The 20,156-nt window shown below is 42.0% G+C and overlaps 1 protein-coding gene across 4 annotated transcripts in view; it reads left to right on the plus strand.

Moving 5' to 3' along the window:
- The window catches only part of ARID5B (AT-rich interaction domain 5B), a 188,465-nt gene extending 168,540 nt beyond the window's left edge, over positions 1-19,925 (plus strand). For all 4 annotated transcript variants that reach the window (XM_061161604.1, XM_061161605.1, XM_061161606.1 and 1 more), the window contains 2 exons: positions 10,451-10,649; positions 13,878-19,925. In XM_061161604.1, the coding sequence (XP_061017587.1) occupies positions 10,451-10,649; positions 13,878-16,037 (2,359 nt within the window). In that variant the 3' untranslated portion in view covers positions 16,038-19,925. The remainder of the gene's footprint in view (positions 1-10,450; positions 10,650-13,877) is intronic.
- Positions 19,926-20,156: the final 231 nt, after the last annotated feature.

A 20,156-nucleotide genomic window follows, 5' to 3' on the forward strand; every position in this document is an offset into this window, starting at 1 on the left:
GCCCTGTTCTGCGAGGACTGAATGACTGCTGGCACTGAGCTCATCCAGTCTCTGCTTAGACGCCCTGCAGTGGGAGGGCAGGGAAGGCACTCTTCATCTGTACACTCTTCCTCAAACTGAACAAGACGCCTGTGGCTTCCCATCGACCCTACCTTACCTTCTGGGGCTGACTTGTTCCACATGCTCCGTTTTCTCGGTGATGGGTCTTCATACGCTTGGCAAAGCTCCTCTCACGTCAAGTTCTCCTGTTCCATTCATCCAAGCCTCAGAGCACAGTTTCTGGGCTTTGACCAGCTTGGCTTGCTCCCATGTAAACGCCTCACATTCGTGTCACTCAGAAGATCCAACGCTCTTCCAGATGTTGCATATAGTATTTCTTGGGATGAGGGCAGTGTCAGTCTATCAGCAGTGCCTAAGGTGACTTTAGAAATTGGTAAGAAGCCCTCTCCTATTGGCCAGTTTCTTTTTCTTGGGTGGGATAGATTTACCATTTGATTGACTGTCTTTTTCCTTTGCTACTGCCCTCAAGAGCCAATTGGTGTTTTTTGAACATCTACCAAGATTGGGGTGCAAACAGTGAGGAGGTGCCCATGCTACCACATTCATGGAAGAGACTGTTAAGGGAACATGATGATGCTCCCCAAGAACCCCAAGAACAAATAAGTTCAGTGAAAGTGAAAGTCGTTCAGTTGTGTCTGACTCTTTGCAACCCCATGGACTTTACAGTCCATGGAATTCTCCAGGCCAGAATACTGGATTGGGTAGCCTTTCCCTTCTCCAGGGGATCTTCCCAACCCAGGGATCAAACCCAGGTTTCCCGAATTGCAGGCAGATTCTTTACCAGCTGAGTCACAAAGTGATAGAGATCAAAGAAAGAAGAGAATTTCCAAATGAAATGAGCAAAGTCTTTCAGGGGAACCTAGAATTTGAACTGAATTTTTTTTGTAGTATACTTGATTTACAATGTTGTATTGGTTTCAGGTAGACAGCAGAGTGATTCAGTTATAAAAATACACATATTCATTCTTTTTCTCATATAGGTTATCTCAGAACATTGAGTCCCCTGTGCTATACAGTAGGTTCTTGTTGATTATCTATTCTCTATATAATAGTGTGTGTATATGTTAATCCTAAGCTCTTGATTTATCCCTCCCCACCATGTTTCCCCTTTTGTAACCATAAGTTGTTTTGGTACCTATAAGTCTGTTTCTGTTTTGCAAATAAGTACATTTGCATCATTTAAAAAAATAGGTTCCACATTTAAGTAATATCATATGATTTTTGTTGTTCTCTGACTTACTTCACTCAGTATGATAATCTGTAGGTCTATGTATGATAAACTCTAGGTCTATGCATGTTGTTGCAAAAAATATTATTTCATTCTTTTTTATGGCTAATATTCCACTGTATATATGTACATCTTCTTTATCCATTCCTCAGTTGATGGACATTTAGGTTGCTTCCATGTCTTAGCTGCTGTAAATAGTGCTGCAATGAACATTGGGGTGCGTGCATCTTTTCAAATATGATTTCTTCTGGGTGTATGCCCAGGAGTGGGATTGCTGGATCATATGGTAGTTTTTAGGAACCTCCATATTGTTCTCCATAGTGGCTGTACCAATTTCTAAACTGGATCTTAAAGTGATTAGGTTAGAATCTAAGGTAGATCACCATACACTGCTTAAAATAATTCAGTTGTAGAACTCAAAAACAATAAAGAAACTATATTTGAGGGCAAGGACCAGGTGGTATTAGCTTTCCTTGAGACTTACCGGTGCACCCAATACAGCATCATGAACATATCAAGAATTAGGGGTTGAATGAATTCAATCCAAACAAAAAGGACAGTTTCCTCTAGGATATGTGTACAAAGAAGTAGGGAATGAGGTGCTGGAAGGGGCTGTCGGTAGAGTTCTAAGGCTGAATTTCCAAGCCGGATGCACCAAAGGCAGGTATTACAGTTTTATCCTCTCAGTGTCTGTTCAGTCTCTTACCTTGAGGTCCAGTGGGGAGAGCATGTGCCATCCTCATCCATGTAGGGTCAGCCAGTCTGTGGACTTGGCATCTTCTTTGTAAACACTGTCTTGGTAATGGGGGCTCTGGCCTAGGGGCACTCTGTTGGTAACACTTCTGTACCATTGCCACTCAGACACTCTCACCTCCCTTTTCCCCACACCCAGAGAAGGCCCTTATCGGTAACTAGCAACACCCCCCCCCCGCCCCCCGCAAATTGTTATAAGACACAGTGTTGAGACATAAGCAGGCTAAGGTATTGCTTTTGCTTTTCCAATGATACCCCCTCAGGCTTGTTCTTATAAGGGACCTGAATTGGATGGATGTAAGACCTTATGCCTGGAGCAGCTTCTCATCAGTAAAGAATTTCTCCCCAAGGGACGGTCAGGTAGTTTCATAAGAGCGCCTCTCTGTATCGCTCAACATGCCTAAAATGCTCTGATAACTTTCCAATGCCTGGATTTTTCAAGAAACTTTTAAAAAGGAAAACAAAACCATAGCCAGGGCCTGGAGTAGAAAAACTGGTTTCTGTTTTCAAAAAAATGAATAAATAAACAACAGCCTTTGAAAAATCTCTACTTAAAAATTCTTAAATTTGCCTCTAAATGCAAGTTGTAATTATTAGAAGTTGGAATTTACACTGTTGAGTGTAAAAACACCCTCAGGCACAAACTAATCAAGTGTGTATGTCATGCTATAAACTACAGCAAGTTCTTTGTTTGACCCAAAAAAAGGCTTGCCAAACAGCAGTTTTTTCTTTGTCAAGTTCCTTTATTGTCTCATTTTTGTTTTCTTGCTACTCCCCCCACCCAACCTCCTTTGAACCCCACTGTAGTATTTAAGAAACTGCAGATTCCAGGTTATATTGATAGTTTTCATCAAGCATGAATTTAAATTTGAGAATAGATTAGGTGTCTTAGCCCTTTTTCTTTTTGATAAATAACAAGAGGTTTCTACTTATGATTTTCTGTCCTCGGGGCTTTATCATTAAGATTAAATAACTGTATTCTCAAGCATGCCACTGCACAAACATCTTTTCAATTATGTGAGTAACAGATGCCTTCACAAAGGAACTATTGAAAATTCAGAAAGCATGTTTCCAAAAAAGAAAGGGGAAAAAAAAGTATCAGATGACAGAAGAATGTAATTGTTTACCATTAAAATATATCCTTAACTCTTCCACTGAAAACCTCTTGGAACATTTTGTTTTCGTACAAGTTATTACAAAGTTGGATCAAAATGATACATGTTTGGGGAGATTGTTGAACATTTCAGAAGCTCTGAAACCTGTGGTATCTCACATGAGAATTCAGTGCAGTGGTTGCTTATCTGCTTTTACATATGGACCCTGCCTGCTTTCATGAGGAGAGGTGGTGCACATCATGTTGAAAATACTGTAGTTATATTTGCCTATTATTCTTGAAATAATGTTCATCTGCCCTTGAAACAGATCCATGCAACTTGATTCTGAGTCAGTCATTGTTTTTGAATTGAGAAGAATTGGTACCACCTTTGCTGGGGCATTGTGGAAGCCTGGGTTGCTATTTACCATCCATGCCCTCTGTTGTGAGCACATATTTTAATCCCTGGGATGTAAAGTCAGCCTTTCTTAAATCCATGTCAGCTTTCTTCAATGTGGTCTTCGTTGGAAAGCTATGGGACTGACTAATGCAAGCCTAGACTTTCTGAGAAGAAGCAAGGAGGCACTGCAGGAGTGACGCTCGAGGAGCACTGAGCTGGGGAGGCCTTGGGACCCCCAGACAGGGTAGGAGTTAAGTGCTGCAGGCTGGGGTTCCTGGGAGATGTGCTTCCCGAGTTTCTCTTACCATCCAACATCAGGTTGTGGCGGGTGCATCCAGGGTTACCACCTTTTGGAGAGTCGTGGCTTGGCTATCCTGGCGTACAGGACGAGGAATGGTGTGGCCGGTGCTCCAGTCGTAGGGTGCTCCCGTGGGACTGCCATGACCCTCGGTGGAATGGCCACATGTGTATTCTGTAGGTCTGCTGGCTCTGAGGAAAGGAGGGTGCTCACCCTGACTTTGCCTGAGGAGCTTGGACTTCCCTTAACCCGGGAGTGATCATTTTTATCTTCCCAGTGTTGGTGCTTCTCAGATAATGTCTGAAGATACACAGCTACCTTGCTGAGATGAAGACAGGTCAGAGAGGCAGATGGTAATTGAGCTCAAATTTTGGCACACAATAGCTATATGCTTTTCACTAGTGCTCTAATAGTTGTTTCACCCTTAACTTCATTTTCCTTCTCAACAAATTGATGATAAGGTATACAAAGTGCCTGGTGTTATTAGGAACTTAATACATGACCCAGCTGCTATTAATACTGTAATGCCTAATCGATATGTAAGACAACTAGAAGTTTCTTTCCCCACCCTCTGACCTCATCCCCTACGCCCACAGCCCATGTAACTTCAGTTCAGGGACCTGTCATCCTGGACCTTCCCCTGTCACACCGACCCTCCTTCATGAGAGTCAAGCCACCAACTTGATGGATCCCAACACGTCTTTCCTTTCATTGCTTAGTTAGGTTCATGGTCACTCCACGACTATTGGAAGGTATCAGAGTCATCAATGGGCCTAAGAAACACCCCTCCTGCCACTTCCAGGGGCAAATGGAGACTATTAGTGTCTTCAAAAGGTCTTCTTCATCTCTGGCTTCCCCCTGAGTAAGAAATGAAGCCCCTGGTAAACTAATCATTCTCTTAAGGAAGTGATTTCTCTGAAGACAAGTGTCCATGTTTTGTTGTTAATAATAAGGGGCTGCATACCTTTTTGGTATCTTAGGGTAGAATATAAATGATGCTCTTTATACCTACTTCCTTTGCAAAGAACTCGGGACAGTTTACCCTTGGTATTTCATGGCTTAAGCTAAGTCTTTTACACAGAACCTATGTTGTGTTCTCCCACCATTTTCTTTCCTCAAGCGGGTCCTGCCATTGACTTGTTCTCCATGGCCTACCTGTCAGCATGGCACCTCCTTCCATGGTTTGCTGTTGAAAGCTTTGAGTTCACATCTTCATCTGTTGGAAGGTGACACCGAAGTCCTCTTTCTCATCTCTCTTTGTTACTGATACTTTGCTCCTCACACACTGCACACCAATTTTTTTCTGCTCCACTGAAACTCACACTGTGAAATGGTAGAGATCTTCATCCGGAGCCCACATTTGTCTTAGATGGAGCTTGGCTTACAAAAGGACAGGAAAGAGCAGCACAATTACCATTATACTCAACCAGTGTTGTGTCCCCTGAGGAAACATTCCCACTTCTCCTCACCTTGACATAGCTCATTTGTGTATTAGACTTTACTTTTGCTACCTAGCTTCCCCCCGCCCCAGCTAATGCTTTTTCTCCATTTTTAGAATGATGGTCTGACACCTTGAGCTGGAGGTGAACAGTATGTGATATTAGAACTTACCATATTTCCTGGAACCTTAACAAGTTTGTGTACTTTATCTTTAAAAAAGAAAAATATGAACACAGGTAAATCCATGGCTGATTCATGTCAATGTATGGCAAAAACCACTACAATATTGTAAAGTAATTAGCCTCCAACTAACAAAACTAAATGAAAAAAAATAAATAAATAAAAGTTAAAAAAAAAAAAAGAAAGAAAAATATGCCTCGTTTTGGCTCCGTATTTGGTGAAAGATTGCTTCCCACACTTCACGGCAAAGTTGTATATTTTCACTTTCTGGCTGAGAAGGGAAATGTCCGGCCAAACCTTAGAATTTATCAGCCCTGGAGTCAACTTGAAGGTATAATGACTCCATTTGGGATCATATCAGGTCTGAAGCCCCAGTGGAACCAACGTATCGTTTCTTTTCTACTGACATGGAAAAACGTACTGGTTATAGTTTTTTAGTATAGTAGTAGTAGCATTTGTGTCCTGATACATACACCAACATTTTTCCCTCTGCCCCTAAAATATTCTGCTCCAAGGGCACCGGTAGATCTCTAGGCCTGGAATTTTTGACTGATTTGATAGCAGAAAAGTGCCTATGAAGTAACTAGGCTGAGTCTGAGGTTCAAATGCCACCCTAAAGATTTGCTGCTTCTCCTACTCTTCAGACTGGATCAGTCCCAGACATTATTATAATATCATTTTTCAAAGCTCTGTAAATAGATAGATTCTCATTTCTCCTCTTAAACACTGTTTGCTAAATGTTTTGGCCCCAAAGTTCAGTCATCCCATGCAAGCATTAATCAATACAGGAGACATTAGTGGTCACTCATTCTGATGAGATCTGACATTATTCTTCCTCTGCCTATGAGGAGGGGAGGGGAATGTTGCTTAATAAAGATGAAGGTCTTTGCTTCTTTTGTATGAAATGCAAATGATGAGGGCATGTGCAATATACATTTCTTGAATGTGAGGCTGCTGTTTTTTGTTGAGAAAGAGAGGCAAGGCCCTGGAGGATTTCAGAATTTGTAAATATAAAATTATCTGCCTTCGTGTTTTAAAATAATAATAATAAAAGGGAAAAAGAATTGGCAGGTTGCCAGATTACTTACATTACAGTAATAGATTTGCTGACCCTTGACTTCTGCTGTAGAGAAATGTATTGAATTTTTCATAATATCAGATGAGGCAGATCTAAAACCCTAGTACACTGAGCACCATTATTTAACTTGAGATTTAACAAAGCCGAAATCTTTTCAAACCAGCAATTTCTTGTATGATGATAATTTAGTGGCTCAGATGCTAATAAATCAAGGTTATAATGCTATTGATTTGTTAATTTTAACTTGGGTTGATTGTAAGTCATCTTTATTTAAGGGAAAAAAAAAGGAGAAGGAGGAAAAAAATCTTGCTTTTCACAGCGACTGAATTTAATAAGAATCTCCATGATAGCAAAAGGCTCCCCTACTGTTTCTGCTTTGGGTGGAAAATGTTGTTCTTGTATTATTCCTAGGGAAAAATAAAATCTCATGCTGCTACAAATCTTATGCCTATGGAAAAATGTTATTTTTAAATACATAGTGGCTTACCTATTTCAGATCCATTAATGGCATCGTAAATAAGCATGCGGCTAATCTGAAATGTGAAGTCTGGGTAACAGTAGAGGCCCATTTATCTGCCTAGCTTTCAATCCTCAGACTACATTAGATTGGGGGCAGGGGTGGGGGTGGGGAATCTCTCTGGATTTCCTAATGAATATATTGCTTCTCTTCCCTATTCCACCCATCAGAAACCCAAACCACATTCTTAAGAGTTGCAGCCCATTGAAAATATTTCTTCTGTGTAATGAGTTCTCGGGGCTGAATGCATTTTTGCTTTTATCTGTACAGTTTAGAAGCTGATTAAATCTTTGTTGTACTACAAATATTTGAGGAATAATCTTCCGCAAGGCACAGTCACGTTGCATTATACTAAATTCTTTATACAATACAATGCTTCCTGCGTTGGGCAGTGTTGACCTTATGTTGGTTACCCTGTTTTTAATGGCATCGCATGTACATTAAATGTTTAAATGTTTAGAAACCTATACTAGCTTTCGTCCTCTTGTGCTGTAAAAACTTCTAATAATCAGATGATAAGATCATATCCTGTGGAGTAATTGTGTTGTACCATGACAGGGTAACTGAAAAAACATTCAGTGAAAATCGCACCAAACAGAAATCACTATATGAACAGCGATTGTTTGTGTGCTGGATGAGAGACCATGAGCTGTTCTTCAGGGTTTAGCTGGTCATATTTCTACTTGCTTCCTTTTAGCTGCTGCCTTTCTTGTTTTATTTTGGGAGCTTTTATTCCCTGAGCCACTATAATTATCTTTCAGTGATTTAGAAAGGAAAAAAAACTCTCAATTGACCTTTATACACACACACACACACACACACACACACACACACACACACACACACTCCCTCTGGAAGCCTTGAACAAGCAGCGTTTGTGTTTGGATTCAGTTTTACCTTAGTCATGCCTCTTTCCAGATACAAGAAACATTTAATTCCAGATTTCCTGCTTCTGGCTTCAGGCCTTTGACCAGCAAAGTGAAATGTATTTTTTATTGCTGCCGTCCAGCCAGCTGCTGAGTTGAGTGAAGGGAAGAAAAAAAAAGAAAGGGAAAAGAAATGAAATAGAAATGTTGCCCTGCCTCTTCAACTTGCGGCACTGTATAAGGAAATTAAAATCTCCTGAGCACCCATCTAGAAAGCTGGGTTGACTCAGGACTCTCAGGACCTGTGGGAGTGTGGGGACTCAGAGCAACGGCCTCGTCTGTTACTCTGTCGGTCTCTGCTTCCTCTCCTCTCCTTCCCCGCCCTCAGGTAATGCTGAAGGGAGCCCCTCCTGGTGTCACCATCTCAACTACAGAGTGGAGTTGTGGGGGAGAGGGTGGTACCAACAAACAATAACCATTGAAATACCCAGGCTTCAATGCTCCTTGGGTTCCCATGGCAACCAAACAAAAGTAAAACAAATCTATCTGTCCTAACAATAAAAATATGTTTTCATTAAAGTCAATTTAACACATTCTTCCTAATTTAAAATATTCAATGCATTTTGCTCCTGGACAAAAATCTCCAACCTGCCGCTGTTGAAGGGAATGAAGTCCCTGGCAGAACTATGCAGATAAAAGCAATTAGGGGAATGTTGGGGACTTCACAGATGAGACAGAATACATTCAAGTATGAACAGGATTGCTTTTTTCTCTTTCTGCTTAGTTATGCTTTTTATTATATAAACATTAACTGTAATATTACAGTGGGAAGCAGGTATTTGGCAGCCACATATTATTTTAGTAAGTCTACATAGAGAGAACAGTTTCCAGTTTTAGCAGCTGTAACATGTTTAAACTCAGTTTGTAATGGGATCTGAAGATAACTATTCCCCATGGGCTGTGTTGATCTTCATGGCTGGCCCACTGCCAGATGCAGGGCTCGAAACTATTATTCACGCCTTTTTGCACATACCTTGTCCGAGCATGCTCAGTAAATGAATTTTTTGTCTACTATGCTGTAAACTGGGATTTGACTTTCCCATAATTTACTTGGTATTTTATTAAAGAGTGAAATATTACGATCACAGATATCCCCACGTTTGTACTCACAAACCTGAACCGTTGTGTATGTTTAAGTAGTTGAGATCCAAATTGCATAGTTAGGAACCAATATCAGAATAGCTAACAAATATTCAAACCAAAGAAGGTTTTGCCTGGGAGTCTTAGTTTAAAAATAATTAGGGTTCCCCATATTTGAACAGATTTATGTTGTTTATAAGCCAAGTACATTTTCTTCATTGAGTCAACTTGTCTTATTTAAAACAAATTATGTTTGCTGTATTAAAGTTCATATTTTTAAGGCTGAGTCTTGTATTAATCCCACAGTGAGTCATTAATCATACCAAATGCATTATAAAAACTTTAATCATTGAAGTTGAAACTGAGATTGTAATGCAATCCATCCCTTTTAATTACATCAGCTATTTTTCCCTTTTAGATCAAGCGCTATGTCGCAAAGGGAAAACAGATTAAAACTAGAGCTGTTTGATGTTTCTCTTTTTAGAGCAATTTTATGTACTTTGTTTTAAAAGTTATATAATTAAAATGCTTGAATTTTTCAGCCCTCTGATTTTTGTGGCTTGAATGTTCTGTCTGCCTTCCTTCTCTCGGGGGCCCCCTTTAACTTGGCACCCCAAAACAGAACTCCTGGTCCTGGAGTCCGCTCTCCACCTCAGGGCTCTGGCTAAGACAGCCGCCTCTGCACTGTGCTGTGTCTGCCTCGCGTAGCCTCTTTATCTTCAGTGTCTGGTCTGTATTTTGACATGAATGAAAACAAACTTTGGAGACAGACAGAACTAGGTTTAAATCTCACATCTAACAGGTAGGGTAACTCAGGCAAATTATCTCATCTTTTTGGGGCCTTAGTTGCCTCATCTGTTGAAAAAGGAATAACAACAACAAGAGTAACACTAATACTCCATAGGGACACGTCCACATTGTGGATATTACGTGAAATAACCTATGTAATGTCTCTGGGCCACTACCTCGCAGAATGTAAACCTCAGGGGCTTTGACTATTACTGTTTTGTTCACTGCTGTATCTTGGTTTCTAGAACACTGCCTGACACATAGTCAGTACTCAGTAAAGAGCTGTAGACAGAATGGTAATGAATGGCAGCTATTGGTATAGTTGCTGTTATTGTGATGTTGCTATTAGAATTTGGCCAAGTTCCATGGACAGTGATAATGATGTGATTTTTGGATGTGTCCACTGGTATCCTCGGTGTACAGATTCGCAAGATGAGAAAGAGGTCTCTTAAAGAAGTATGTAAGTTGCCAGGTGCTGGTTTTGACCGGAAAAGATGAAGGCACTTGATAAATTGCTTGTACTGAGAAAAAATGTACACCCCCACAGCACGGACAATGCTACTGGCATTGCCGGCCCTGCCTGATCCTCTCTTCTGATGCCTTTTCAGGTTAATCCTGCCGTATGAAAGGTTTATTAAAGGAGAGGAAGATAAGCCCCTGCCTCCAATCAAACCTCGAAAACAGGAGAGCAATTCACAGGAAAACGAGAATAAGACAAAAGTATCAGGAGCCAAACGCATCAAACATGAAATCTCTAAGAGCAAGAAAGAAAAAGAGAATGCCCCAAAGCCCCAGGATGCATCAGAGGTGAGTTGTGTTCCTCCACAGAAGTCTCTCCCTCGGGGTCTCCCGGAGCCTTGCACTCAGAGCCTCATCCCTGCCCAAGACAATGCCAGGCTGTGAACCGCAACCATCTGAACTTCACAGGTCCCCCAGGAGTGGGCCTTCTGGGGGGCAGTGTGAGTGATGAATGGGATAGGCCAAGAATAGGGTCTGGAAGGAAGCAAAAACGGTGTAGAAAGCTGAGTGCAGAGGCTGACTTCGAGACAGGAGTCAGAGCTTCAGCTCTGAAAGTCAAGGGACTCTGATGTGAAAAATGTGCCCTTTCACAGCCAGTCTGTCTGAGGAGTGGGTGTGACTTTAAAACACTCACCCGTGGGATCCACCGTGTCTCTGCAGAACTGTTTGGGAAACTTCAGAGGCTTGTTTGCCTCTTGTAACTGACCTCTGTGCAATAGCCTTGGGTTGAGACCAATTCAGCAACATGTTAAGTACATATTATTTATAGGGGAATTTTGAAGTGGTTCCTCTGAAACCACGATTATCTCTCTTGTTAACAGGTAGTTTCTGAACCTTTTAAAATAAGTCCCAGCTACCCACAGCCCCCAGCAGCCCTTGGTAGAAGCCATTACTGTCAGTGTCCAGCCAGTCATGGGGGCTGATCTGGGCTCTGTTTCAACATGAATAATAAAAAACTCTACTGCCCATTAAAAAAAAAAAAAAAAAAAAAAAACTTAGCAGCCACATTTGGAGACAGCATGTTCTAAGATTCAACCCCTGAGGGATTTTTGGTGCTGATATTAAACACCCCCTAAAAATCAGGTTTTTAATGAACACATAAGAGACTCCCTAATTAAACATTGGCTTAAAACACACAACACACACCCCAATCTCCTAAATAGAAATTAACTTACCCAACTGACTCCTGTGTAAGAAGATATGAACACCAAGAAGAGAAATTTGTTTTTTTCTTTCATAATTATTTTAAACTCTAATAATTTAAAGGTGGGGGGGGGGGAGGAAATGAGGCAGAGGTTTCTAAACATCTGCAAGTTTGCAATATAAATGGCCAAAAGCAAGGAAATTCCACGTTAAGGCTTACATTCCATTCTTCCTTGATCTTATTGGCCTGCTGATTTATTTCAGGGCTTGGGCTCAGTGCGTTCTATTAGATACCATAGGCACAGCACTGCCAAAGCTCAAGAGGACAAACCAAGGACCCAGAGGCCAGTTGGCCTTTGAAGGGCTCCACTCTGGGCATGAAGATTTGTAAGTTGAGGGAAGAATCCTCAGCCATGCCCTGAGCCCATCAGCTGGGGAAAGACCATTGTCAAGAGTCAAGCCTGATGCCCTGTGGGCCACAGAAACCCTGAAAGCCTTAAGACCCCCTGTTTCCTATAGGCCCCAACAGATTCCCTCAGAAACTATGAGTATCTAAGTGACCAAGGTCATTATGATCAGGTTACCTAACTACCTGGAATCCTACACCCTCTCCAAGGTTGACCCAAAGGTAAGAATTGCACCTCTCACCTCCTACACAGACTCATATTATTGAGCAAAAGTATATTTCTTTTCATTGACTGTGTTTTGGTTTTTATTGTCATTGTTTTTAATTTTTGATGTTTTCAATGTGAAGCAGTGAACTCAGTGGAATAAAAAGCACTTCTAGTCAAACTCACTATCTTCAAGTAATCGGATTACAAGCTTTGTGGGGGAAGGTACCATACCAAGGCAAATCATAAAATGCCATCCTAGAAAAAGGGTCCTTAACTTTTTTTCTGCCTAGCTTTCAAAGACCTTCTATACCAAAAACTAGAACTTCATGCAACTCAAGGCCTAGGTCACACAAACACCAGTGGGACTGAGAATCCCCCACAGCCCCATAATTATGAATCTCATTTAACTCCAATTTGCCTCTTCCCCTTACCATTCTCATTTTTCTGTATTTTCATGTAATATATAAGCTCCAGAGACCAATGATGATTGTTAATGTAGGACAAATAATGATATTTGTACTGGAAAAGGCAGCTATTAGTACAAACACCAAAAAGGAAACGAGGATAAGCATCCTTAGAAAACAGGGATATCTTGAAGTGGATTTAAGGAGAAATCTCTATGAAATGGGTATGCTTCCTTAAAACTTTTGTTCCTATGCATCCCTCCACCAGCATCCTCAGTCTTGCGCAAAAATACTAAAGTGGTGGACACTTCTTTCCTTAACAACAAATAAGAAAAACATTCATGAATAAGATGGAGGGAGAGAAAAAAACACCAGCTTTATACAACTGTTTTGTGACTGTTCTCCACCCAGACATGTCAGGGCAGAATGACAGAAGTTTTGAAAGAACTTGCCAGTCAGCTGGGTCCCAGATGGAAAGTTAAGATGACCTTCTAAGGTCAAAGTTTGCAGAGCTACATAATGCAATGAATGAGTTGAACTGTGCCCACAACTTCTGTCAACAGGGACATAAAGAGCATCCATCTCATTGATTACAATGTATTTCAATCGACAGAAAAGCTGTATTTGTGGTGGCATTCACTGCTTGAATTCTGACAACTTCATTTTCAGCTTTAATGGAAATGTATTTTGCTGCAGCCTAAAAGGACTTGGAGTCCTTCTGTCCCTCAGGTAGACACTAGGCTGATTTTGCATCTGCATAATTTTTCAGTATTTTAGCCTTACCTACATGTCATCTGGCTCTGGGTATAAAATAAACACTTAAGCATCACTAATTTTATGCACCATAAAATTGAACACGTTAGGATGATACTTGCTCTCCTAAAGAAAAACAAGCGATTATAGTAAGTTTGTCATTTGTTGTTGACATGGGGTTGGATTTTGAAAGATACTTAAAAAAAAATATTTCTCCAAAGTGTCATAAAGCACAACATGTAATTTAAAACCCATTTGGATAATTGACTGATTTGACAAGAAGACAACCTCAGAATTAAACTATATATTAGAATCAAGAAGGAGTGATATGATTGTACACCAGCAGTATGTAACACTGTGCTGTTTTGATAGGTATCTCTTAAGGGACTGAAGTGAATATGCATATTTCTCCTAATGCTTTCTGTAATTTAGATTTCTTTGTTTAGAGCCATGATTGGGGAGTAATAAAGCTTTACAGAAACTCGATGAGCTGACTGACAAGGCTGTTTTCAGAAAACTGCTGTGTGTAATGTTTTATTTCATAGCATAAACTGTCAATGCATTTGGCTTCCTTCTGACCATCTTTTGCAATATCTTACCAGGTTTCGTCAGAGCAAGAGAAGGAACAAGAGACTGTAAACCAGAAAAGCATCACTGAGCCTCTCCCAATAGCAGACACAAAGAAAAAATTGGAAGGGTACCAGGATTTTGCAGCAAGGCCCTTGGTGTCCCAAGCAGACCCAGAAAAGGACAATGAAACAGATCAAGGTGCCAACAGTGAGAAGGTGGCAGAGGAGACAGGAGAGAAGGGGCCTGCCCCTCCACTGGCGAGTGCCCCTCTGGCCCCTGAAAGGGATCCAGCCCTGATTCCCGGGACTGGCAAACAGTCCCTTACCTCTCCCAGTGCTCTCGTGGACTCAAAAGAACCCAAGCCCTGCTGTTTTACAGAGAGCCCTGAAAATGAGCTCCAAGAAGCATCCTTCCCTGGCTTCACCACGCAGCCCCCACTGGCAAACCAGAGTGAGGTGGAGGATGACAAGCTCCCTGCGATGGCGGATTACATTGCCAACTGCACTGTGAAGGTGGACCAGCTGGGCAGTGACGACATCCACAATGCACTCAAGCAGACCCCGAAGGTCCTTGTGGTCCAGTCATTTGACATGTTCAAAGACAAAGACTTGACTGGGCCCATGAATGAGAACCATGGACTTAATTACACCCCGCTGCTTTACTCAAGGGGGAACCCGGGCATCATGTCCCCACTGGCCAAGAAAAAACTTTTGTCCCAGGTCAGCGGAGCCAGCCTCTCCAGCAGCTACCCCTATGGCTCCCCACCCCCTTTGATCAGCAAAAAGAAACTGATTGCAAGGGATGACCGGTGCTCGAGTTTGTCCCAGGCCCATCACGGCCAAAGCACTGACCACATGGCAGTCAACCGGCCGTCGGTGATCCAGCACGTCCAGAGTTTCAGAAGCAAGCCCTCGGAGGAGAGGAAGGGCATCAGTGACATTTTTAAGCATGACAAACTAAGTCGATCGGAGCCCCACCGCTGCAGTTTCTCCAAGCATCACCTTAGCCCCTTGGCCGACTCCTATGTCCTAAAGCAAGAAATACAGGAGGGCAAGGAGAAACTGTTGGAGAAAAGGGCGCTTCCCCACTCGCACATGCCTAGCTTCCTGGCTGATTTCTACTCGTCTCCTCACCTCCACAGCCTCTATAGGCACACGGAACACCATCTGCACAATGAACAGACGTCCAAGCACCCCTGCAGGGACATGTACAGGGAAACGGAAAACAGTTCTTTTCCTTCCCACAAACACCAAGAGAAGCTCCACGTGAATTATCTGGCGTCTCTACATCTGCAAGACAAAAAGTCGGCTGCAGTGGAAGCCCCCACAGACGATCAGCCAACGGATCTGAGCCTTCCCAAGAACCCCCACAAACCCACCGGCAAGGCCCTGGGCCTGGCCCACTCAGCGCCTGGACCCCAGGAGAGCAAGGGCACCTCCCAGTTCCAGGTCATAAATAGCCAGAGTCGAGACTGTCACCCCAAGGCCTGTCGGGTATCGCCTATGACCATGTCGGCCCCTAAAAAATACCCTGAATCGCTTTCCAGGTCGGGAAAGCCTCACCCTGTGAGACTGGAGAATTTCAGGAAGATGGACAGCATGGTCCACCCCATCCTCCACCGGAAAATGAGCCCTCAGCACATTGGTGCAACGCGGCCCATCAAGCGTAGCCTGGAGGATTTGGACCTTGTAATCGCGGGGAAAAAGGCCCGGGCCGTGTCTCCTCTGGACCCCGCCAAGGAGGTCTCTGGGAAGGAGAAGGCCTCGGAGCAGGAGAGTGAAGGCGGCAAGGCCGCGCACAGTGGGCACTCTGGGGGCGCCTCGGAGAGCCACAAGCTGCCCCTCTCCTCCCCCATCTTCCCAGGTCTGTATTCCGGGAGCCTGTGTAGCTCGGGCCTCAACTCCAGGCTCCCGGCTGGGTACTCTCATTCTCTGCAGTACTTGAAAAACCAGGCTATGTTCTCTCCACTCATGCAGCCCCTTGCTTTCCACTCGCTTGTGATGCAAAGAGGAATTTTTACATCACCGACAAATTCTCAGCAGCTATACAGACACCTGGCTGCAGCCACGCCCGTAGGAAGTTCATATGGGGACCTTTTGCACAACAGCATTTACCCTTTAGCTGCTATAAATCCTCAAGCCGCCTTCCCATCTTCTCAGCTGTCATCCGTACACCCCAGTACCAAACTGTAAGCCCGGCCCTGCCCAGCATCCCAAATGGCGACATGGTTAACAGCGCTTCACTCCTGCACCTGGGGTGATGGCCTGGAGAATTAGAAGTCAGTATTTCTTCTAATCTGGGGGTGAGATCAGTCCTGGCCTAAGGGGCCCGGAGGGGAGGTGAACATACCTGGTATTTCTGGGATGATTCCGGCCTTGGCTGGTCAATCTTGAGCCCCTTCCAACGCAGAGGCCCTCGCACCCTAGATGGGTCTCTTAGCACCACGGGGGTCTTGTGAAGGGATTAACGTGTATCCAGAAGAACTTAGAGGACTCGATCTGAGTTCTGATGGTCAGAAAACAATCTGGGCAAAAAAGGGTAGACATTTCAGAGGACGGGGCAAGGAAGACTGGCAAACATGCCAAGGGATGCCCCCTCTTCATAGAACTCTCCAAGGTTCAATCAATGCAATGTATAGTGAAGCTTCAATAGATCTTTCATTTTGACACTATTAAACAATCCAGAGAAGTAAACACTGTTAAATTGACTGTATATATTTGCTTCTTAAAACTACCCATATCACTGTTTGCTCACCTAATTTATATACAGGTAGTCCTATTTTTCTCCCGGTTTCTTCTTGTCCTTTTTTTTTTTTTCTGTTTTTAATTAAACAGTATCGCTTTTATTTGCAGGTCTTGTATTTTGTTTTAAAGACTGGCTGTCCCAGTTGTCGATGTGTGTTTGTAATTTTTCCACATCTTATTTTGAGCAGCTTTGGGTGGTAATGTTATTGTTTACAAATTGAAGCAACTGATTCTAGTGGAACAAATGAAAAAAGAAACAGTTGAGCACACAGCCGTGCAAAGAACGTTCCTTTGCAAATCTGCAACTTAAGGATTTTGTTCCTCATAAATGGCATAGTTGAAAGAGCTTATACACTGCTTACTTACCCTGCCAAATGCTCTGCTTTGAAGTATTGGGTTATGTGAAAACATCGAGCATTGTACTTACCTTATCTAGGCTGTGAAACTGTCCTACATACCAGAGGAATCATAAAAACAAAAACCTCACTGGCAGCAAGCTGCTGAATAACAAGAGTCTAGAGGACATATTTGTGGGCTGCACAGATATTTTAGGAATTTCAGAAATTAGAACAGAAGCCAAAATGATTTACATTGGTGTTGGCAAAGATCCCTTTAAACAGTCTGGGAAAGGGGGTTGGGAAGAGGATGGAGCTTGACTATCCAGAAGAAAGTGAGCAGCGGGAGGCCCAGGTGGCAGATACCTGCCCTGGGCCACAGTCTTTGCAGTAACAGGTTGTCACATTGCCTCATCAGGTTGGTTTCTTGCTATTCCCAAGAAGAACCTCACAGGCCACATCTTTGGGGGTAACTGGCATACTGGATTACTCATTTCACAAGCAAGCCATCTTCCTTGGGTTTATGGGGTGTGAGATTTGTGTGTATGCACACAGAGTTTTGTGCCATGTTTTTCACCACCTGGCAATACAGTCCACTGAATGATTTTCTTTATTGTTGGAAAGAAATGGTTAAGCTGTTCAGGCATCAAAAGATGTAAAGAATGTATATTGTCATTCTTGCCATTTTATCCTATAGGCTGACAAGATGTAACATCAAGGTGGATGCATTTTTCTAAGTGTGTTAAAAGTCTATCGACACAGAGTGGACTTTCCTTCCAGGTCTCAAGCCCCGCTAAGACTGCTTTGATGAACTCCCCAGCCAACACTCCCCTGCCCCAAAATGACTGGTAGACATTAGAACCATAGTTATCCAAGTCTTTTACCTCTGAGATATTTAATTATATGAAAATTGATGATAATTTTCAACTTCTAAATAGGTAACTCGACTACAAAATAATCAAAACTGGTAAACAATGAAACTGTGGCTCTTAAACCAAGCCATGCATGCCGTGCATTTGTATTGAAATGTCTCTATGATACGAAGCCAAATATTCAATGTAACATACTTAATATCCAAAGGTGGAAACAAAAGAATGTAGAGATCTAGTGTTAAGAGTTCCATTTGCTTCAATTAATTATTTACCTTCCTGTGGAATAATATATACATATATATATATTTAATAGAACCATAGATAGACTAGTAGAATTTAGATTATAAATGTGTGAATGCAGATTATCCTGCTATTGCACAAGATAGAGTGGGGGAAAAAAAACTCAATTGCAGCTGGCAAAATGCTGGCTAGAACATATATAAGAAAGTTGCACTAGACTGAATGGTCACAGAATCAGAGGCCATGGAAGAAGGGGGAAACTCCAGTGTTTCTGCAGCTGACATGGACTGGATCCTACATGGTGTCTATGAGCTTGTTTCTCAAAACCGGGGCATGTGGCCCCGGTGGAGCTCACCTATCCGTTCTGAAGAGGGGGCATTTGTTTTCCCCACTGCAATGATTTCAGTCTGGTTTCATCATGTTGGAATTTGATCACACCATTTTCAAACAATGTTAACATAGTCCAGCTTTTGTTTTTCTCATCTCTTTCCGAGAGGAGACTCACTGTTTCTGTCTGAGGAAGCTCATACCCTCCGCAAAACATCAGGACAAGTACGGAGACATGAGGGTATACATTCCCAACAGAAGCAGTGTGTTATTTGTTTTAAAACTCTGAACAGAGATCTTGGAAATCTTTCAAAAAGACCATTGAATTCTTCATTGGCTGAGAACTACATTTTAAAAAGTCTTAAATAGGGCTTTGTTTGCATTGTTTGAGTTCAAGGGGCCTTATTATTGAATGGCATTGCACAAGCGTTTCTTTGTGCAATCAAACCATTGTTATTGGTAGTTCTGTAAAGGAAACTGTGGAATCTAATTGGCAGCGGAGTCATAAATCTATTTACTAAGTGCGGCTTCCAAGAAATGTTGCAATTCAAAATGCACTAAGACCCTGATTTACTGGAGATTTGGAGATTCTAAATAATATTTTTTAAAAACCTTTCCATGCAACTTCTGGTTTAGCTTTTGGCAACTCAACATTAAAGAAAAAAACCAGCCCAACCAAGTTTCAGAATTAAGTATTCTCCTAGTAAGTGATTGGAACTTGTAATATTTGCCACAGGACTGACTTATTTATTTACTAGCTAGAGGCGCTTAAGTTCACTTGTTTATCAGGGCATATACAGAAGGGTTTGTTAAAACTCGACATTGACTTTACAACTTTCTGACCTGGTGCATGAATTCTCAAGTACTGTATTTCACTGTGTTGGTGTGTCTGATGGAAATTTCAAGGTGATCCCACAAAAATATTTTATGTAGTGTGCCTTCAAAGAGAACTTTTATTTCTCTTCACTTGTTGTCCCACAAAGTCACATTTGGTGGTGGTCAGCCAAGTCCCATCTGGTCTAGTTTTACTCTTGTCCCAATTTTAAAGAAAAATGGGAACAAGTCTGCCCTGGTGAGACCCACACCATTGCAATGATTATCTTGAGCACTTAAATTCCAGTGTTGGCTGTTGGTGTATTTGATATTCTGCTTGTCTCCCCATGGTTGAAATATGTCTGAAGAATAGCAGCATAATCTCTTGGCTGTTTATACTTTTTTAAACTTTCCTGTGTTGTAAATATTGTATACTTTTGGTGATTCCAGCTATGTAACCTCTATGCTCTGTAAGGTGATTATTTGTATATAGCAACATGGCCCAGTGATATTATATAGTTTCCCAATGGAGAGGTTATTGAGTAACCTTTGCATTAGTTTAAACACTACCAGAAAAATGCTGAGCCAACTATAAACACTCAATTTTGTATGTTTTCCAAATTGTACTTATTACTGCTTTTGATACTGTATTACGTGCCAATAGTTTCCCAATCACATAGCAGGCAAGAGATATTTTGTACTTTTTGATCCACTGTAATATTTAATAAAAAATGTTACTATCTGTTTCCTTTTGGGTGTAATTTGTCACTTCCTCCTGAGGCGCCCTGTGGCCTCTGCCAGAGTACTTTCCTTCAGGCTGTCTCCAAATAGAATAATAACAATGATGTCTGTTTGTTGAGAACCTACTGGGTGCCAAATTGGCATAAAATATCTTTACCCTTCACACCCTCATGTAAATAAATATGGTTCTGCCCATTTTACTGATACAAAGACTGAAGCTTAGACTGCTAAATCAAGTT

This window comes from Dama dama, chromosome 15 (assembly GCF_033118175.1).
Source record: "Dama dama isolate Ldn47 chromosome 15, ASM3311817v1, whole genome shotgun sequence".
Lineage (NCBI taxonomy): Eukaryota > Metazoa > Chordata > Mammalia > Artiodactyla > Cervidae > Dama > Dama dama.